General features: G+C 61.5%; 1 protein-coding gene across 1 annotated transcript in view; it reads right to left on the bottom strand.

The window, feature by feature from the left end:
- Positions 1–1,918: 1,918 nt before the first annotated feature.
- Positions 1,919–20,915, bottom strand: part of SRCIN1 (SRC kinase signaling inhibitor 1) — a gene marked incomplete at its 3' end in the record, with an annotated part of 47,367 nt that continues 28,370 nt past the window's right edge. The window contains exons 3-18 of the mRNA XM_082297136.1: positions 20,707–20,899; positions 19,925–20,123; positions 19,667–19,760; positions 18,493–19,301; positions 18,078–18,170; positions 17,912–17,955; positions 17,451–17,629; positions 16,398–16,573; positions 15,498–15,628; positions 14,499–14,646; positions 11,167–11,479; positions 10,624–10,873; positions 10,326–10,480; positions 10,055–10,207; positions 4,137–4,274; positions 1,919–2,044 (exon numbers count right to left, since the gene is read on the bottom strand). Of these exons, the coding sequence (XP_082153262.1) occupies positions 1,919–2,044; positions 4,137–4,274; positions 10,055–10,207; positions 10,326–10,480; positions 10,624–10,873; positions 11,167–11,479; positions 14,499–14,646; positions 15,498–15,628; positions 16,398–16,573; positions 17,451–17,629; positions 17,912–17,955; positions 18,078–18,170; positions 18,493–19,301; positions 19,667–19,760; positions 19,925–20,123; positions 20,707–20,899 (3,201 nt within the window). The remainder of the gene's footprint in view (positions 2,045–4,136; positions 4,275–10,054; positions 10,208–10,325; positions 10,481–10,623; positions 10,874–11,166; positions 11,480–14,498; positions 14,647–15,497; positions 15,629–16,397; positions 16,574–17,450; positions 17,630–17,911; positions 17,956–18,077; positions 18,171–18,492; positions 19,302–19,666; positions 19,761–19,924; positions 20,124–20,706; positions 20,900–20,915) is intronic.

The raw sequence follows: 20,915 nt of genomic DNA, 5'->3' as shown, positions 1-20,915 counted from the left end.
TTCAAATCCACCCCCTAAATAATACCGGACGTGATTTTATTTCTCTTCCTTGTTTTTTTTTTTTTTTTCCTTTTTTTTTTTGGCGTGTTTTTTTTCTTTTTCTTTTTTTTCCCCCCTCTTTAAATATTTATATATAGATTTATATTACGTATATTATATATATATAATATGTAAATATATTTTTTAAAACAATATAAAATGTTAAGACACTTCACTTAAATGTAAAGAGTTGCTTTTTTTGCAATCCAAAGAAATTGCATCGTGATTTTTTTTTTTCTTTTTTTTTTTCATTTTTTCGGTCTTTTTTTGTTTTGGTTTGGTTTGGTGTTTTTTTTTTTCTGTTGTTCTTTTTCGCGTGTGTTTTCCTCTTTGTTATTCAAAAAAAAAAGGCTCTCGTTTCTTCTGTACAAAAATGATCGAGATACAAAAAAAAAAAAGAAAAAAAAAACGAAAGAAAAAAAACCGGAGGAAGGGGGAAAAGGAAGAGAAAAGGAATTGAAAATCGAAATTAAAAAAACAAACAAACAAACAAAAGAATCAACCCAAGGACGAAATAGAGAACGAAAGGAGTGATTGGATCTCGTGTTGCACACGCAGAGCACACGCACACACACACACACACACACACACCTGGGCACAGCTGGGCACAGCTGGACAGAGCTGGAGCACACCTGGGCGCACCTGAGTACACCTGGGCACAGCTGGGCACACCTGGAGTGCACCTGGGCACAGCTGGGCACACCTGGATGCACCTCGGTGTACCTGGAGCACAGCTGGGTACACCTGGGGCACACCTGGGCACATCTGGGCACACCCAGAGTACACCTGAGCACAGCTGGGGCACATCTGGGCACACCCGGAGCACACCTGGGCACACTTGGGGCACACCTGGGCACTCCCAGCACACACCTGTGCCACACCTGGCTGGGCCGCGCTGCTGCCAGGTGGCCACGGGCCACCCTCCCACGACCCCCGGGGACCCCCCCAGGCTCGGCGGGGCCGGGGCTGCTCCCCTGGGGCTCGGGGCTCCCGTCCCGCCCGCTCGCCCCCAAAGGGAGGGGACAGAGCCGCGGCCGGGTGACCCCCCCGGCATCACCGCACCGCCGGCTCTGCCCCCGCCCCCAAGTGCTCGGATCCCCCTCCCCAATTCACACCCGCGCCCTGCGGCCCCTCCGGCACTCCCGGGGTCCCGCTTGCCCCCCTCGAGGTGAGCCGGGCGTGGTGGCCGCGGTGGCAGCGATCCGGGATGGCCCCGAGCCCTCGGCGCCGCCGGCCACCCACCGGCGAGCCCTGGCCGGAGCTGTCCTCTCCTCCTGCGGGGACAACGCGGGGACTCCCGGGCCCCTCGGGGGCCGCTCCGGGGGTGTCTTCGGCGGCCGCTGCTTCCCGAATTTCCGCGCGGCGGGAGCTGGAAGCTGCTCCTGGCTGGACGCTGGTGGGGGGAAGCTCTGAGAGCTCTTAAATAAAGAGAGAAAAAAAAACCAAAACAAAAAAAAACCAAACAAAAAAAAAAAACAAAACAGAAAAAAAAAAAAAACGGTGGGGAGGGGAAAGGGGGGAAAAAAGGGGGGGGGAAAAACCAAACCAACAGCGATCCAAAGGGGAGGGGAAAAAAGGGAGAAAGAAGGAAAAAGAGAGAGAGAGAGAGAGAAACAGAAAGTGGCTGGTTGGCCATGGCGGAGCGGGAGGGGACACAGAGGTCGGGCCGAGGCGCGGCGCAGGCGAGACACAAAAGTTCGTGGCGGAGCGGAGGCGACAGAAACATGGATCAAACAGAAAGAGGAGGGGACAGGTTGGCGGTTTCCCTCCAGGCGCCTCAAGAAGAAGCCAAGTCCCAGGGAGGAGGAAGAGGAGCCCGAGGAAGAGAGGAGGAGCCCCCGGGAGCAGGAGAGCGGCCGGGCGGAGCTGGCAGGGGCGCTCAGAATGAGATGGAGGAGTTCCTGGCCCCAAAGGAAGTCAATACGGGGATGGATGTTCTGCCAGCTGCGGGTTTTTCTGAGACCGTGGGGGAGGTCTCACTGGCCTCTTTAGATGGTCTAGTGGCCTGGAAAGAAAAGCAAGATTCAAGGAGGACGAGGAGGAGGAGAAAGGGCTGGAAAGTCCAAAAAAAAAAAAAAAAAAAAAAAAAAAAAAAAAAAGCCTTAAAAAAAAAGACAAAGGAAAAAAAAGAAGGAAAAAAACCCCAAACAAACAAAGAAAAAAAGACAGAAAAAGCCCAAAACAACCGAGAACCAAAGGGAGTTTCGTTCAGAAGCAGCAGTGAGTCAGGCCTGAGGTCAAGCAGCTGGAAAAGGGCCAGCACGAGCAGCACGACAAGAGCGGGTCCCAGGCGTCACTGCACGGGCAGGGGACGTCCCCGAGAGGAAGGGACAGACGGACGGACGGACACACGGCCACGCGGACACACAGGCACACACAGGCGGGAGTGGGGGGGGCACAGGGGACAGGGGGGAGGCACAGGGGGGACAAGAAGGGCGGCGTTAGAGCGGGCACAGCCCCCGGCGGAGGGTGACGGTGCCCACCCTGTCCCTGTCCCCCCGTGGTGGCACCAGCGGCACTGGTACGGCCCGAGCCGGCTGGTCCGGGCCACCAGCACGGAATGACGCTCCAAAACCCCCCAGGGAACGCGGAGAGGGATCCTCCAGCCCCGCCTCGCCCCCAGGGAGGGGTTGGGCTGCTGAGGGAGGGCAGAGGGCACAAAAGTGACATGGAAAAGTCCAGCTGTGGCCACCCCAGCGAGGGCACCAGGGCGTGCCAGGGGGCTGATGGTGCCACGGGGGACCGAGGTGTCACCGAGGAGGACGGTGGTGACACCGAAGAGCCGCGGCTGTGCTGCTGCGTGGCCTCCAGGGGAGCGGATTTGGTGGCCTCATGGAGTCAGGAGATGCTTCCCAGCCCCTCAGGCCGGTGTTTGTCCGGTGCGTGCGGTCCGTGGGGATGCCAGAGGGAACTCCCTGCCTCTCCCTGACTCCAAGGGGTGGGAAAACCCCGCATGCTGGAGGGGACAGTCAGGGAGAGGCTGGCCACAGGGATGGACCCTCCCTGGGGAGGTTTTTCCACAGTGCCAGACCCTGGGGACGGAGCAGCCGAGGGGGGGCTTGACCCTTCTTGTCAAGAGGTGCCCATTTTGCTCATTCCACATTTGCCCAAATCGCAAGAAATCCCCCCCAAAACCCTGCCTGGAATAGCTGGGAAAAACCTTCGGTTTGTCCGACAGGGCTGACGGATCCACGAGAATGAGCAGAATTGGGTTTATTGGGTGGTTTGGTCGTGGAAAGGGGATTGAGACACAGAGCGGGGGCGGGAAAGGTGAACCCGCTCGAGGTGCTGCTGTCCAGTGAGGGGGAAAGGGGTACTGGGAGAGGGGAGAAGGGGTCAGGAGGGAGGGAGGGCACCCAAGTGGCCGTGATCCCCTGGGCTGGGGCCTGAGCCAGCTGGGAATGCACGGCCAGCACTGGGGTGACAGCAGGGACAGAGGCGGGGGAGCCCCGGCGCCTGCAGCAGGAGCTGCCCCCGGCATGGACGGGGGTCAGTGCTGGGGGCTGGGTGAGGGGGATGCTCCATCCCACCCCAAAACGCTTCTCTTCCAGCTGCTGTGGCCCGCTCACCCTGTCCCCACGGTGCCCGGTGTCCCAGTGCCACCACCCCGCCTGTGACACCCACAAGCTGCTTCTGTGGATGCATGGGGGGACTCCCCAAAACCTCCCGGGACAGGAGCCGCAGGGGGAGGGAATTCCCATCCCCAGAGCTCATCACCACGGCCAAGGAGGTGCCACGGTCCCCCGGGGTGAGGGGACAACGCCGGGGCTCAGCCACCCCGTCAGGGCAGTGGTGACCCCCAGCGCTGGGGGACAAACAGCTGCGGCTTCACCCTCACACCACAGCGGGGACGAGCTGGCGACTCCCAGCACGAAGTCGCGTCCCTGTCCCCAGCAGCCACGGGGTGTGACAAGGGCCCCACCTGCAGCAGCCGCGTGCCCACGTCCCCAACCCCGCGGGGCTCAGCCAAAGTGAAGAAGGCACCGAGAGAGAAGCCAAAAATCATCACCCTGGGGGTGTCCTCCCCGACTCAGGTCGGGCCCGAGGGCGATGCCAGGGCCGCGGGCAGCCCTGGCACGGTTCTAGGGGTGGAGTACCTGCTGCTGGCCCTGGATCCGCATGTACTCCATGCGCTGCTTGATGTGCTTGCCCTTGTCGGGGCTGCCCTGCTGGCCCTGCTTCAGCCGCGACGCCGGATTCACCACCTTCATGGCCGGGATGGAGACGCCACCGCTCTGCCGGGACAGAAAATTTTGGGGAAAAAGGGTTAAAATTGGCTGGGTGGATAGCCCACGGGCACCGCTGGATGCCTGGAGCCTCGCCACCCCTGCCAGCACAGCCCGTGGTGACAACGCCAGACGAGGACGAGGTCACCGGCTCGCCGTGCTGGTGGTGGCCGAGCTCCAAACGCGGCCGGGACTTACCGGGAGCCACCCGAGAGGGAGTTTAGGGCAGACACGGCAAACACCGGGACACCGAGGGCAGGACAGGACACCCCGCAGGGCCAAGAGAGAGGGAAAGAGGCGGCGGCAGGCAGAAGCAGATTCCAGGTGGGAACGGCGGCAGTGGGGATACAGAGGAGTTTATTTATGGGAGTACAGAGGAGTTTATTTATGGCTGTGCACAGGTGAGGATACAGAGGCTCGCCAGAGCGGCAGCGAGGGCAGTGCCACAACCCCGCGTGTCCCCTCCCCTGCCAGGGACACCCCAGGTCCTCTCCTGGTGGCCTCCTGTGCCACTGGGAAATCCGTGGCACAGGGGAACCGCTGGGATCCTCAGTGGTTCCCGTGGATGGGACATGGGGGGTTCCTGCACCCCACAGCACAAGGAAATCATAAAATCATGGGATATCCCCGGCTGGAAGGGACTCGCGAGGATCATCAGAGTCCAAATCCCAACCCTGGGACAACCTCACGTGTGCCTGTGCCGTGCCATCCCCCGCATTCCCGGCACTGGGAATCTTCCTGACCAGCGCAGAATCCTTGGAAGGTGACACCAGCCCTGCCCTGGCCCTCTCTGCTTTAGGACTGACCCCTCACAGCCTCTCCAGCCTAACCCTGAGCTTGGCTTTGCCCCAGTCCCAGCCATAAATCCATCCCGCAGCTCCACTTCCCATTTCCCGGGAAAAAAAAGACCAACCCAGCAGAAAAATTGCAGCTACACCCCCGTTCACCCAGAGAGAGCCCCGCCCCGAGGGGAGAGAGAGCGGCTCCAAAGGGAACAGGAGATTTATTCCCCAGCGCTGGCTGTTAATGAAGGAGCAGGTTGACGTCGCAGCCGAGCTCAGGGCGTTTTTCCCCCTCCCTGTTTTTCCCAGATATTCAGCTGGATTCCAGCAGGAAGCAATTTGGGATGGCTTCAGGGAGCCCGCGCTGGGGTTTAATCAGGAGAAACATCTGCCAGGCTCCAGCTGCTGCTCGCTGGGAGAGGGTTTTTATGCGAAACGGTGAAACCAAGGGCGGTGCTTCGGCATCCCGGAGCACCCAAACCTGGCCGATCCCGTGGGATGCTCTTGGATCCCATAGGATGCCCCTGGATCCTGTGGGATGCTCTTGGATCCCGTGGGATGCCCATCATGGTGCTCCAAAAACCTGCCAGGGTGGAAGAGTCCACCTCATCCAGGGTCTAATTCTGGCTCTAATTCTGGGATCAGCCAGCACCGCCCGGCACCGTCTCCCTTCCCGCTGCCAGCTCCTGCCTCGCTCCTTCCTGCCCTTCCCAAACCCCTCCAAGTGTCAGGGAGAAGAGGAAGATTCGTTCTCCACCTCGGCTCTGCCTGGAGGTGGAGTCACAGAGAGGGAGCACGCAGAGGAAGAGACATCAGAGTGAGTCCAGGGCAGAGCAGGGCACGGGGGAGAAGAGAAAATGAACCTGGGACGTGCCGGGGGGCAGCTGCGGCTTCGGGAGCAGCGCTGGCTTCGTCCTGCTCGGGGACGGACTCTTGGGAGCGCCGTCCTTGGCCTGGCTGAGGTCCAGCGCGGTGTCACCGTCACAGCCTCCGTGCCCGAGATGCCCCAGGCTTTTCCCGGCCTCCTCGGATGCCAGCGCGTCCTTGGGGAACACGAATTCCACGGCGGGGTGGCTGCTGATCTCGCTGATGGTCATTTCCAGCTCGCGGATGGTTTCCTCCAGGCTGTCCAGTCTCTGGTAGGTGTCCTCATAAATCTCCTTTTTGCCCGGGGCCGTGGGGCGCCCGGGGGACAAGTGGCCTCTGCAGAGCCCCTCTGTTGCCTTCCCCCCCATTCCGGGGTCCCCCGCAGTAGCCGGAGCCCCTCCATCCCATCCCGGAGGTGCCGCGGAGTGGCTGGAGCGGGCAGGAATCTGCTCCGGGGGCTGCTCCGCCCGGGAATGTGCCGCTCCCCGCAGGGCTGGATCCCTGCCTGCGGCAATCCCGGGATGTGGCACCGGGCAGGCCGCGGCTGGCGAGCTCTCCTCTCTCCACGCGGCTTTGGGAGCCCCGGCAGAGTGTCCAGGAGGAAGCCTGGCTCTTTCCGCATCGCCGGGAATTTGGGGAATGATCCCGGCACCGACGGAGGGGAGCGTGGTCTCCGCAGCTCCGGCACCTCCCGCCTGGCTCCGAGGAGGCTGCGCAGCCCCAGGACCTTGGGGACAAGTCTTGCCGCTGCCTCCTGGCCTGCCGGCAGCGTCCAGAGCCGCGTCCCCTCCTTGTCCCCCCGTTTTATCCCTCGGGAAAGGCGGGGCCTTGCTGGCTGCCGGAGGGAGCCCCCGGGATGCGCTGCCGGGGGGCTGCGGGGCTGGACGGGGTCCCTGCGCCAGCGGGGATTTTGGGGAGCTGCCAGGAGCCGCCACACGGCCTCTCCTTGTCCCCTCGGGTGGCAGCTGCCCTCCTGCTCCGGCGCTGCCCGGTGCCACCCACAGCTCCGGCTCGGCTTCGGGGGACGGCGGCTCCGACACCCACTCGGTGAGCACGATCTGGGGCAGGGAGAAGGCGCGGCTCGCCGGGGCTGCCAGCGCCAGCGGCTCCTGGGTAGAGAATTCAGACAGATTAGGGGCCAGGCGGCAGCTGGGTTTGCCTGGGGGGGCACCACGGGGCGCCACAAATTATTGGGGTCCCCCCACGCCGGCGCCTGCGGGCACGGCGGAGTTCCAGGCGGGAGTTTGGGCAGGGAGGGAGGTTCCGATCCCTCCTGCCCATCCCACACACCCCGCTGGGAGGGACAGAGTGGACAAGGACTGGAAAGGGGTGCTCAGCTCCCTCCTGGAGCCCTGAGATCCCACAGGGAGGCACAGGGTGGACGGGGCTGGAAAGGGATGCTCAGCTCCCTCCTGTCCAGCCCTACATCCCACTGGACTCAGAGCATGGACAGGGAATGGAGAGAGGCTCAGCTCCCTCCTGTCCAGCCCTACATCCCACAGGGATCCACAGCATGACAGGGGCTGGAAAAGAATTATCAGCTCCTTCCTCCAGCCCTGAAATCCCCTTGGGATCTTGAGCATGGACAGGGAATGGAGAGAGGCTCAGCTCCCTCCTGTCCAGCCCTACATCCCACAGCATGGACAGGGACTGGAAGGGGAAGCTCAGCTCCCTCCTCCAGCCCTGGCATCCCATTGGAGCAAAAAAGAATAGAGCAAAAACGAAGCTGGTGTTTCTGCACCTCCCGAATGCCTTTGGAAATCCCGCTGCCACCATCCAGCTGGGATTTCTCCATGCTGGTAACAAACTGCGGGCACTGGTGTGAGAGCAGAGCTCCAGCGAGGGCTGAGCCATCCCAGCCGAGCTGCTCAGGGGCACCCGAGCTTTCATACCCTGAGGGGGCAAGAAATTACCCCAAAAATGCCGCTCTTCCTGCCCCACTTCCCTGTTCCCGTCCCGAGGGACATCCATGGAATGCCTGAGGGAGCCGAGCCGAGGGCAGAGGAGCTGCAGAGATGCCCTGGCAGGATTGGTGCCCCTGCAGCTGCCCCAGAGCCTGGGGCAGAGCGGGAGGGAAACGCCAGCTCTGGGAAGGCCACGGAGCTCTGGGTGTGCAGCTGGAGCCATCCCAGCTCTGGAGCAGAGGGACAGAGGGATGATCCAGCCCTGGTGTCCCAGGAGAGGGGAGGGACCCCGTGGGACCCCTGCAAGGGGCCAGACCCTCCCTCTGGGGACGAGCCAGAGCTCCCCTCGCTCCTGGCACGGCAGCAGCCCCTGTCCTGCTCTTTGCCCCCACCTGGGCATTCCCTGCTCCATCCCAGCCGCTCTCCAGGCATTTTCCTCCTGCTCTCTCCATCCTGGGAATTCCCTGCTCCATCCTGAGCACTCTCCAGGCATTTCCTTCTGTTTTCTCCACCCTGGCAACCCCTTATTTAATCCCAATCCCTCTCCAGGCATTTTCCTCCTTCTCTTCCTACTTTGGGCATTCCCTGCTCCTTCCCAGACGCCCTCCAGGCATTTTCCTCCTGCTCTCCCCACCCCAGAGCCCAGCACGGAGGTCAGGAGGGCAGGGAGAAACCCGGAGCCGAGCCCAGGCAGATCCAAACCAGCGGACTCTGCTCCAACCCTTCCCTTTCCATGCACTCAGAGCGGGCTCTCCCATGCACCGCCCACCCCCCGGGCACCCAGCGTGGCGTGAGAGCGGCGGGCGCTGCCCGTGCCGTGCCCGGTGCGGTGCTGGGGTGGCCCGGGAGCCTCCCGGGAGCCTCCCGGGAGCCGCGGCCGTGGGTTAGTGCTGGGTCCGGTGCCGCGTCAGTGCCGTGAGCGAGGCAGTGGGGAGAGAAGCCGTTAATTAGTTGGTTAAATCAGAGAAAAGCGGCAGAAGTGAGCTCAGAAGAGGCAGAGGAGGAAGGCGGTGAGAGCGCAGCCCCGGGGAGCTGTTACCTTCCATCCTTCGGCTGCCACCGCGGCTCCGTTGGGCCACGGGTCGGAGTGGCCCGGGGACACGGCCTCGAGGGGGTCACAACGGAGCGTGGGGAGGAAAGGGGAGGCGGAGCTGCGCTGAAACACCTGGGGAGTCAAACACGGCGTTGGAGGGGGAAGGGCTGGGGTGAGCAGGGCACAGCCCGAGCCTGTCCGGGGCTCGCAGCAGGGGAAACCTTGGCGGCTGTCAGGGGCAGAGGTAGCATTGCCCCTGTGCTGCTGGCAGTGTCACTGGTCCCCTGGCCAGCAGAGCCACTGGCCCTCAGCTGGCAGTGTCACTGGTCCCCTGGCCAGCAGTGTCACTGGTCCCCTGGCCGGCAGAATCACTGGTCATCTGGCCAGCAGAGTCACTGGTCACCTGGCCAGCAGTGTCACTGGTCCCCTGGCCAGCAGAGCCACCAGTCCCCTGGCCAGCAGAGTCACTAGTCCCCTGGCCAGCAGAGTCACCAGTCCCCTGGCCAGCAGAGTCACAGGTCCCCTGGCCAGCAGAGCCACCAGTCCCCTGGCCAGCAGAGTCACCAGTCCCCTGGCCAGCAGAGCCACCAGTCCCCTGGCCAGCAGAGTCACTAGTCCCCTGGCCAGCAGAGTCACAGGTCCCCTGGCCAGCAGAGTCACCAGTCCCCTGGCCAGCAGAGCCACCAGTCCCCTGGCCAGCAGAACCACCAGTCCCCTGGCCAGCAGAGTCACCAGTCCCCTGGCCGGCAGAGTCACAGGTCCCCTGGCCAGCAGTGTCACCAGTCCCCTGGCCGGCAGAGTCACTGGTCCAGTCCTGCTTCCTGCAGCATCACCAACCCCACCTGCACCATCACCTGTCCCACAACTGCACCATCCCCAGTTCTCCTCCCTCGTGGGGGAAAACCATCCAGGGAAAACCCATCCCCATCCCACTGGAGCACCTGTGCCGTGCTAAAACCCAGGTGAGTCTGGCTGAAAGCCCAGGGCGGGAGGGAAGTGCTGCAGGAGGACCCAGGCGTGCAGCACTTGTCCCCGGCGGTGCCACCGCTCCGTCCCCGCGGCCCCGGGAGGAGCGGGAACCCCCCTGCGGTGCCGGTGTCGGGGCTGTCCCACCCCAAACCCCATCCCGAGCTGTCCCCCGAGCAGAAGGGCGGCTGGGTGTCACCTCTAGGGTGGGGGTCCCGCGGCCCCTCCCGCGCTCACCTCCAGCTCCGCGATGATCCGGTCCTCGTCGTCGTCGTCCTTGATGGCAGAGGCGATGATGGGCGGGGTGGACGCTGGCCTGACCACCTCGGACACCGTCCGCCTCAGCTTCACCTGCGGCTTCTGCGTCTCCAGCTCCTCCGACTCCGCCTTCTGCGGGGGACAGCGGGGCCGTGAGGGCTGGGGAGGGCACCGGGGGGCACCGGGAGGTACCGGGGGGCACCAGGTGCCACTGACCACCCCAACCCAGCGGCCACCCCGCCGTCCCCACCTTCATAAAGCCGGGCTCCTTCTTGCTGGTGACAATGACCTCGCCGCTGCGGGTCGTGGTCAGCCCGTGGGACGAGGGGAAGCTCCGGCGGGGCGGGGGAGGCGGCGGCGACTTCGAGGGTTTCTCAGTGCGGTACCGCGGCACCGTCAGCTCGTCTGGGCACAAACGGAGCTGTGAGGGCACCGCGCCGGTCCCTGCCCCTCTCATCCAACACCCCAGCGGTGACCAGCCCGGGGACAGCACCCCACACCCCCCAGCCCCTCCTCCAGAGGCGACCCCCACCCTCCACACCCCGTACCTGAGCCCCGGCGGCCGTTGGGGTCCCCTTTGCCCCCCGATTTGGGGGTGTGCTGTGGCTTGGAGGGTTTGTGCTCGGGTGTGGAGGCAGCGCTGCCGCTGCCCGGGGCTTGTTTGTGCTTGGCGGCGAATTCCAGGTCGGGGATGGCCTTCATGAGCTCGGCCTGGGTCTCCTCCAGGAGCCGGTTGATGTCCTTGGCACTGTACTGGGTGAGCGCCGCCCGCTTCTCCTCCCAGTCCCGCTCGGCCGCCTGCAGACACAGAGCCCGCTCCAGCCCCGTTCCTGGCGGGCAGGACGTGACCCACAACCCTGTGACACCCCCCAAACCCACTGCGAGGAGCTGGGTGGGCGCCAGTTTTGCCCCCACCCCCAAATTTCACCTCCCCCTCCTCCCCCCACGCTGCATCACCCAGAACTCTCCACCCCACCGAGGAGGAGGAGCGGGATGGACGCTGCTCCCGTTCCCATTTTCACCTGGGACACACGGACAGACCCTCCAGCGAAGCCCCCCAGCGCTGAGCACCCCCCGTGCCGGGCTCTCACCTCCACGGACACCGCCTTGTCCGCGCTCTTCTTGCTGGGGGTCTCGGGCCCCGTCTGCGTCTTGGCGGGCACCATCTCCGGGGCTCGGTTGGGGTTATTGCTCTTGCCGGGGTGGCTCTGGGGCTGCGGGGGGCTGTGCCCGAAGCCGGGCACGCCCAGGGGCTCAGGGGTGGCCGTCAGGTGGTGCAGGCTCACGGGGGGGCTGGTGGGCATCTCCAGCTCCAGCCCTTTGCTGAAATCCGTCTCCGGGGCCACTTTCTTGGGCGACTGGCTCAGGCTGCTGGGCGAGCTCCACACGCCCTCGTCCACTTGCCTGGGACAGAGCGGAGGCACTGAGGGGCTGCGGGGCATCGGTGGAGGGGGGTGGGGGGTTACAAAATCCTGATTTCCTGAGGGTTGAGGCGCTCTGAGGTCTGGGAAAGGCGTTGGGCTTGGTGCTGTTTTGGGGATGAGCTCCTCTACTCATCCACCCTCATGAACCTGGCGGGAAATCGGATCCCTGCGAACCCTTCCCCTCCGTCAGATCGGGCTGGAACTGCCTTTGGGATTGAGGGCAGGCACTCAGGCCCAATTTGGGATTTCGGGATGAGGGTGACAGGCACTGCATGATCCTACAAGCTCATTTCCCTGGAAAACCAGGCTAGCACGGAACCCCCCGGGCGATCCCGTTCTGCCGAGCCGGGAGCCATCCCGAGATCCTAATGGGATCGGGCAGGTGGGCTCCACCCGGGATGGGCTCCGGGAGAGGATTTTTCCCTGGCAGAACAATTCCCTGCTCCTCAGGGAGGAGGTTTCTGCTCACGCCGAGCGCTGTGTCTCCATCCTGATGGACAATCCTGAGTTTTTTCCGAAGGGATAAGGGAAAAAGGGGATCCCACCCACACCTGGAGAGGACCACGAGGGTGGTTTTGGGGTCCTTTAGAGGAAAAATGAGGCTTTTATCAAAAGACGGGGTCCCATCCACACCTGGAGAGGACTGAGGGTGGTTTTGGGGTCCTTTAGAGGAAAAACGAAGCTTTTATAGAAAAAGAGGGTCCCACCCACACCTGGAGAGGACAACGAGGGTGGTTTTGGGGTCCTTTAGAGGAAAAATGAAGCTTTTATAGAAAAAGAGGGTCCCACCCACACCTGGAGAAGACTGAGGGTGTTTTGGGGTCCTTTAGAGGAAAAACGAGGTTTTTATCGAAAAAGATGGTTCCACCCACACCTGGAGAGGACCACGAGGGTGTTTTTGGGGTCCTTTAGCGGAAAAACGAAGCTTTTCTAGAAAAAGAGGGTCCCACCCACACCTGGAGAGGACCACGAGGGTGGTTTTGGGGTCCTTTAGAGGAAAAACGAAGCTTTTCTAGAAAAAGAGGGTCCCACCCACACCTGGAGAGGACTGAGGGTGTTTTTGGGGTCCTTTAGAGGAAAAACGAGGTTTTTATCGAAAAAGAGGGTTCCACCCACACCTGGAGAGGCCCGAGGGTGTTTTTAGGGTCCTTTAGAGGAAAAATGAGGCTTTTATAGAAAAAGAGGGTCCCACCCACACCTGGAGAGGACTGAGGGTGTTTTTGGGGTCCTTTAGAGAAAAAACGAGGTTTTTATAGAAAAAGAGGGTCCCACCCACACCTGGAGAGACCACGAGGGTGTTTTTGGGGTCCTTTAGCAGAAAAACGAAGCTTTTATAGAAAAAGAGGGTCCCACCTGCACCTGGAGAGGCCTGAGGGTGTTTTTGGGGTCCTTTAGAGGAAAAACGAGGTTTTTATCGAAAAAGATGGTTCCACCTACACCTGGAGAGGACCACGAGGGTGTTTTTGGGGTCCTTTAGAGGAAAAACGAAGCTTTTCTAGAAAAAGAGGGTCCCACCTACACCTGGAGAGGCCTGAGAGTGTTTTTAGGGTCCTTTAGAGGAAAAATGAGGCTTTTATAGAAAAAGAGGGTTCCACCCACACCTGGAGAGGACCACGAGGGTGGTTTTGGGGTCCTTTAGAGGAAAAATGAGGCTTTTCTAGAAAAAGAGGGTTCCACCCACACCTGGAGAGGACCACGAGGGTGTTTTTGGGGTCCTTTAGAGGAAAAACGAAGCTTTTCTAGAAAAAGAGGGTCCCACCCACACCTGGAGAGGACTGAGGGTGTTTTTGGGGTCCTTTAGAGAAAAAACGAGGTTTTTATAGAAAAAGAGGGTCCCACCCACACCTGGAGAGACCACGAGGGTGTTTTTGGGGTCCTTTAGAGGAAAAACGAAGCTTTTCTAGAAAAAGAGGGTCCCACCTGCACCTGGAGAGGCCTGAGAGTGTTTTTAGGGTCCTTTAGAGGAAAAATGAGGCTTTTATAGAAAAAGAGGGTTCCACCCACACCTGGAGAGGACCACGAGGGTGGTTTTGGGGTCCTTTAGAGGAAAAATGAGGCTTTTCTAGAAAAAGAGGGTTCCACCCACACCTGGAGAGGACCACGAGGGTGTTTTTGGGGTCCTTTAGAGGAAAAACGAAGCTTTTCTAGAAAAAGAGGGTCCCACCCACACCTGGAGAGGACTGAGGGTGTTTTTGGGGTCCTTTAGAGAAAAAACGAGGTTTTTATAGAAAAAGAGGGTCCCACCCACACCTGGAGAGACCACGAGGGTGTTTTTGGGGTCCTTTAGCAGAAAAACGAAGCTTTTATAGAAAAAGAGGGTCCCACCTGCACCTGGAGAGGCCTGAGGGTGTTTTTGGGGTCCTTTAGAGGAAAAACGAGGTTTTTATCGAAAAAGATGGTTCCCACCCACACCTGGAGAGAACTGAGGGTGTTTTTGGGGTCCTTTAGAGAAAAAACGAGGTTTTTATCGAAAAAGATGGTTCCACCCACACCTGGAGAGGACCACGACGGTGTTTTTGAGGTCCTTTAGAGAAAAACGAAGCTTTTATAGAAAAAGAGGGTCCCACCCGCATCTGGAGAGGCCCGAGGGTGTTTTTAGGGTCCTTTAGAGGAAAAATGAGGCTTTTATAGAAAAAGATGGTTCCACCCTCACCTGGAGAGGACCACGAGGGTGGTTTTGGGGTCCTTTAGAGGAAAAATGAGGCTTTTATAGAAAAAGAGGGTCCCACCTGCACCTGGAGAGGCCTGAGGGTGTTTTTGGGGTCCTTTAGAGGAAAAACGAGGTTTTTATCGAAAAAGATGGTTCCACCCACACCTGGAGAGAACTGAGGGTGTTTTTGGGGTCCTTTAGCAGAAAAAACGAAGCTTTTATCAACACCCCTCAGGTGCCCTCCTGCCCTGAGAGTTCGGGGCGCGCAGAGAGGAGGTGGCACCGAGCTGTGGGGACAAAGGAGGTCCCGAGGGGGGCTGGCCGTGCCCTCGGGGGGCTCGGGGCTCACCTGCGGATCTGGGCCAGGGTGTCGGTGACGGTCTTGCAGCGCTTGAGGAGCCCATCGAGGCGGTTGGGCTCCTCCTTGAGGAACTTGACGGCCTCCACCTCCACCCGCAGCACCACGCGCATCTTGCTCTGCAGGCTGGGGAACTGGGCTGCGAGGGGACACCAGCGTCACCAGGGTCACCACTGGGTGCCTCCCGGTGCCCGGCTGGCACTGCCAGGGCAGCCACGCCTGCCAGCGCCCCGTGTCCGTCGCAGCCGTGGTGGAACGCCGTGGGGTGGATCCAGGGCTTCCGTGGATTCCTGTGCCCGTCATCCACTCGATTTTGTCCCCTGGAGGTGCCACCTCAGCACCTGTGGGCACCAGGACACACCTGGCACCGATGGGTAGCTGGGAGTGCAGGGGGAAACCCCGGCTGGTGCAAACCCACAAATCCAGGGGCAAGGGACGACCTGGAGAATTTCGGGTGCACAAACCCAAAAATCCAGGAAATCCTGGAGAATCCCTGGTGCAAACACCCAAATCCAGGGGCAGTGGGAAACCTGGAATTCAGAACAACCTGGAATATCCCAGGTGCAACCACCCAAATTCAGAACAACCTGGAGCATTCCAGGTGCAAACACCCAAATCCAGGGGCAGTGGGAAACCTGGAATATCCCAGGTGCAACCACCCAAATTCAGAACAACCTGGAGCATTCCAGCTGCAAACACCCAAATCCAGGGGCAGTGGGAAACCTGGAATTCAGAACAACCTGGAATATCCCAGGTGCAAACACCCAAATCCAGGGGCAGTGGGAAACCTGGAATATCCCAGGTACAAACACCCAAATTCAGAACAACCTGGAGGATCGCAGGTGCAAACACAAATCCAGAGGGAATGGAAAACCTGGAGAATCCCAGGTGCAAACACAAACCCAGGACATCCTGGAGCATTCCCGAGGCAGGGATGGAGCAGGGAAAGGCCAGATGGCTCCGTTTGCCCCCCCCCAGCGCCCTCCTCACCCTTTAGGTCCGTCAGGGTCTCCCCCAGCTGCTTGAGCACCACGGCCTTTTCCTCCAGCTCCTGCACCGGGATCAGCCGGTGGTTGTGGGCCAGATCCTTCTGGATCTTCTCCACGGACTTCTCCAGGTCGCTGTGGGCACAGGGGGAGGGCAGAGGGGTCACTGGGGGGGGGGGGAGGTCACTGCTGTGCCAGGAGGGTGAGAACCCCGAGGGTGGCAGGTGCCCGTGTGGGAGAGGGCAACACTGGGCTGGGGACCCCTCCTCACTCTGGGACGTGGTCACTATTTTGGGGACCCCTCCTCCTTCAGGGATGTGGTCACTGATTTGGGGACCCCTCCTCATTCAGAGACATGGTCACTATTTTTGGGGACCCCTTCTCATTCAGGGATGTGGTCACTATTTTGGGGACCCCTCCTCATTCAGGGACGTGGTCACTGATTTGGGGACCCCTCCTCATTCAGAGACATGGTCACTATTTTTGGGGACCCCTCCTCATTCAGGGACGTGGTCACTATTTTTGGGGACCCCTCCTCCTTCAGGGACGTGGTCACTGATTTGGGGACCCCTCCTCATTCAGGGACGTGGTCACTGATTTGGGGACCCCTCCTCATTCAGAGACATGGTCACTATTTTTGGGGACCCCTCCTCATTCAGAGACATGGTCACTATTTTTGGGGACCCCTCCTCATTCAGGGACGTGGTCACTATTTTTGGGGACCCCTCCTCCTTCAGGGATGTGGTCACTGATTTGGGGACCCCTCCTCATTCAGGGACGTGGTCACTGGGCTGGGCCCCCTCCCCACTTTGGGACATGCCCTGGGCAGTGCAGAGCTGCTGCTGTGCCCCTGGGGAGGGTCTGTGCCCCGCAGGGACGTGCGGGGCCCCCTGCCCAGGCTCACTTGAGCTGCTGCGTGATCAGCTCCTCCTCGTTGAGGTAGCGGAGCCGCTCCTCCTCCACCAAGCTGCGCTGGCGCTGCAGAGGGTCCTCGTGCTTGCGCATCGTGTCCGTCACCCGCACGCTGATCTCCGTCTCCGTCCGCCGCAGCAGCGTCTTCACCGTCTCCTGGTTCTGCAGCTGTGGGAGGAGGAGGAGGAGGAGGAGGAGGAGGAGGAGGAGGGGGGAGGTCAGGCTGGGAGAGACCCCCCAGGATAGGAAAAGGGGCCCCACAAGGGACCAGTCCTGAGCTGGGCATGGGGAGGGATCCCTGGGCATGGGGAGGGATCTCCAAGCTTGGAGTGGGGAAGGATCCCTGAGCTTGGATTCAGGAAGGATCTCTGAGCTCAGGGTGGGGAAGGATCCCTGAGCTGGACATGGGCAAGCATCCCTGAACATAGATTTGGGAAGGATCCCTGAGCCCAGATTCAGGGAAGATCCCTGAGCTCAGACTGGCGAGGGATCCCTGAGCTCGGATTTGGGAAGGATCCCTGAGCTCAGAATGGGGAAGGATCCCTGAGCTTGGATTTGGGAAGGATCCCCGAGCTCAGAATGGGGGAGGATCCCTGAGCTTGGATTTGGGAAGGATCCCCGAGCTCAGAATGGGGAAGGATCCCTGAGCTTGGATTCGTGAAGGATCCCTGAGCTTGGATTTGGGAAGGATCCCTGAGCTTGGATTTGGGAAGGATCCCTGAGCTTGGATTTGGGAAGGATCCCCGAGCTCAGAATGGGGAAGGATCCCTGAGCTTGGATTTGGGAAGGATCCCTGAGCTTGGATTTGGGAAGGATCCCTGAGCTCAGAATGGGGAAGGATCCCTGAGCTTGGATTTGGGAAGGATCCCTGAGCTCAGCACAGGGAGGCATCCCTGAGTTCAGAATGGGGAAGGATCCCTGAGCTTGGATTCAGGAAAGATCCCTGAGCTCTCCCACACCAACCCCACTCAGAAAAGGGCATTTTCCCATCCCACCCCAGTACGAGCTGGGTCAGATTTGGGGTCCCCCCACCCCAGGCACCCACCTGCAGCTTCTTGAGCTGCTGCAGCTGGTTGCGGAGGTCGCTGGCGTTCTGCTGCAGGTCGTGCAGGTGCAGCTGCATGTGCAGGCGGGTGATGGCCGTGGGCTGCCCCGCAGGGGTGCTGGTGGCCGAGGGCGGCGGCGGCGCGGGCACCGGGGTCCCCATGCCACTGCGGCTGGTGGCTGCGGGGGCACAAGCAGAGGCTGCTGCGGGGTGACACCCACCCCAGGACAGGTTTCAGCACCCACTTCTTTTCTTTCCCCAATCAACCCTTCAGCTCTGGTGGTCCCCAAAACTCCCCCATCCACGCTACCCCTCCCTGCTTGCTCTGAGGCCACCCCAGAGCAGGATGGGGGGGGGCGGGGGGTCCCGCTGGGCACCAGCACCTGGGGGGGCTGCACAGCCCACCCTGGATCACCCATGGGGTGAGGGGCGGGGGTCCTGCAGGGCCAGGGGTCACTCACACGCTGACGGGGGGGTCCCGCCGTTGGTGGCTTCTGTCTTCTCACTGCAAGGAGAGGAGGGGAATGAGCGTGGGCCGGGCACGGCGGGGCTTGGTGTCCCCTGCGAGGGGCACGGGACCCTCAGGAGGGACATCCCAGCCCCCGGGGGTCCCACTCCCGCCCTCACCTGGGGGTCTCGGCCTCGGAGCCGCGGAGCAGCGCGCTCTGCACCAGCCCCGTCAGGCTGGCGATCTGCTTCTCCATGGCCTCCATCCGCTCCCTGTGCCGGGAAAGGGACGGGGACGGCTCAGGAGCCAGATTTGCCATCACCCCGGCCGGCCCCCGGCTGCTCCTGGCCCCGCTCACAGCCCGTCCCTGCCGCGCCGGGAGCTGGGGACACGGCAGCGCTGCTGTCACCAGCTGCATCCACGCCCCTCAGCCGCTCTCCGTGCCCAAATCCAGCACCCCCAGCCCTCACCCGCTGCTTCCTTCCCCATCCCGGCACCTCCACCGCGGTGGGGCCGGGGCAGCGCCTTCCTCTGCTCCTCCTCCTCCCCCTCCAAAAATCACCCGCCTGGGGCTTTCCCCGCGCCTCCTCTCACCTCGTCTCCGTGTCCTTGGCCGGTCCGGGCGAGCTAAATCCCGAGAGTGGCCGCTCGCCTGGGCCAGGGAACAGCTCGGGGGGCCCGGACGAGCTGGGGTTGCGCGTTTTGCCCACGGGGCTGTCCATGAAGACGGAGGAGCAGGAATCCTTGCGGAACGACTGGCGGACGGGCGACGAGCGGCTCGGCGGGCCCGAGTAGGGGCTGTGCGGGCTCTGCCCGGGCTCCACCATCTTCTGCGGGGACGACGGCGGCATGCGGAATCCCAGCCCGGGCCCGTACGTGTCGCTGTAGATGGGCGCGTTGGGCTTGTACAAACTGTCCTCCAGCTCCGTCTGCAGCGCGGCCGCCGAGTAGGTGCTGAGTGACCGCACTGAGCCCCGCTTGTAGAGCCCCCCCGAGTAGCCAAAAGGGTCCCCCATGCCCGCCAGCGACTGCGTGGAGGTGATGCTGAGCCGCCCCTCGTGCACCATCCCGTAGGGATCGGCGTAGAGCCCCTCGTTCTTCACCAGCACCACGTTCTTGCCCGCCAGGTCCTCGTCCGGCTTCACGTCGCGGCGCTCCAGGATGGCGCTGGGGCTGGGGGACACGCCCTGGGCCGGGGGCAGGCTGGACAGGCGCTCGCCGTGGTGGACGGGGCTGCCGGCGTAGGAGGGCGGGCGGCCGCCGCTGTAGGACATGCGGGAGCGGGATGGCGACGAGGACTGGAGCACGGGCGGAGGGGAGCCGGAGGCCAGGTGGGAAGCCGGGGACATGTTGTTGAGGCGGCGGGTGGGAGAGGATTCCCGGGAAGTGTAGACCATCTCCCGCTGCGGGAATGGGGTGGGGTGGTCAGCACGGAGTGACCCCTGCCCTGCTCTGCCCTCCGCCCCTCCAAGGACCAGCGGTTCCGGCGCCTTGGCAAAAACCCTTCCCTTATTTCCCGGCCAGCAGTGGGGTGATTTATCCCGATGGTTTATCCCGATGGTTTATCCCGATGGTTTCATTATCCTGATGATTTAATTCCCTAAAAACCGTGCTTATGACCCCGCTGTCAGCCCCCAACCCTCGTTGGAAGCAGGCAGGATGAATCCCAGCCACACACAATTCCCATCTCTGCCGCTTTCTCTCTTTACCGATCCCACCCCACCAGGTCCCGCCGCCCTCCCCGGGCTGTCCCCGTGTCCCCTCTCACCCTGAGGTCGCCGTTGGTGATGTGAGAGGCCGGGAACGAGGCGTAGAGCGGCTCTTTCCGGTAGATTTTAATGATGCTTCTGTCCTGGATGTCTCTGGAAGGAGAGGCAGAGCCTGAGCACCGGGGCCAGGCACCCCAAATCCCAGCGCTGCACCCACCAACCCCGTTTCTCCTTGATCCCACAGATTTCCTGCCTCGTGTTGGATTTAAAGGAATAAAAACCAGCCCGGGGTGGGATTCTGAGCCCTCTGCTCTCACCGGACATCCTCGAGCTCGTAGAAGACGTTGCGGGACTCGTCCTTGATGAGGATGGCGGTGTTGGGGGACTTGAGCATGCCCATGGTGAGCTTCTGCGGGAACATGTGGACGATGAGGGCGTGCAGGGTGTCCATGCTGCTGATCTCGTGCGTGATGTGCACCCTCCTCGTCTCATCCCCAAACTGCAGGAACAGCACCCCTGGGAGCACAGGGAGCACAGAGGGGTCAGCTGTGCCCGTGTCCCTTCTCCACAGAGGTGCTGGGGGCTTTTGGAGGGCTCTGGGACACCCAAAAAAAGGGGGTCGGGGGAGCTCTGGCTGCTCAGCTTCGCCCTGCTGAACGTGGGAGGTTTTGGGGCACCTAAAACAAAAGGGGGTGGGGGGTGCTTGGGCAGCCAAAAAATAGGGATTGGTCACCCAGCCTTGCCCTGGTGAGGGGAGATCTTCCTAGAGGGCTCTGGGGCACCCAAAAAAAAAGGGGTTGGGGATGTTCAGCCACCCAACCTCGCCCTGCTGAAGGCAGCTCCTCCTCCTGGGCCACCCAAAAAAAAGGGGTTGGGGATGTTTGGCCACCCAACCTCGCCCTGCTGAACGCAGCTCCTCCTCCTGGGCCACCCAAAAAAAAGGGGTTGGGGATGTTCGGCCACCCAACCTCGCCCTGCTGAAGGCAGCTCCTCCTCCTGGGCCACCCTGAGGTTCCTCCCGCTCATCCTGGGGTTTTTTTGGGGCGGATGGAAGCCAATCCATCGCTCCACCCCCGGAGGGTTCGGTGCCAGGGGGTACCTAGGGAGCGCAGCTTGGTCTGGCTGGCGGAGCGGGACAGGGGCAGGCTCTGCCGGAACCGGTTCATCCTGTTGAATCCCAGCGGCAGCTCCGCTTCCGACATCGTCTCCAGGGATTCGGCCGAGGCGAAGGAGAGCTTGGCTTGGTCGGCCAGGCCAGGCTGGGAGCCCTGGGAGTGCCGGGAGCTCCTGGTCTGCAGCGGGAGAAGG

Source organism: Coloeus monedula (genome assembly GCF_965178545.1).
Source record: "Coloeus monedula genome assembly, chromosome: 26".
NCBI classification, from domain to species: Eukaryota; Metazoa; Chordata; class Aves; order Passeriformes; family Corvidae; genus Coloeus; species Coloeus monedula.
The sequence above is the reverse complement of the archived record's forward strand: the minus strand, read 5'-3'. Positions and strand labels throughout refer to the sequence as shown.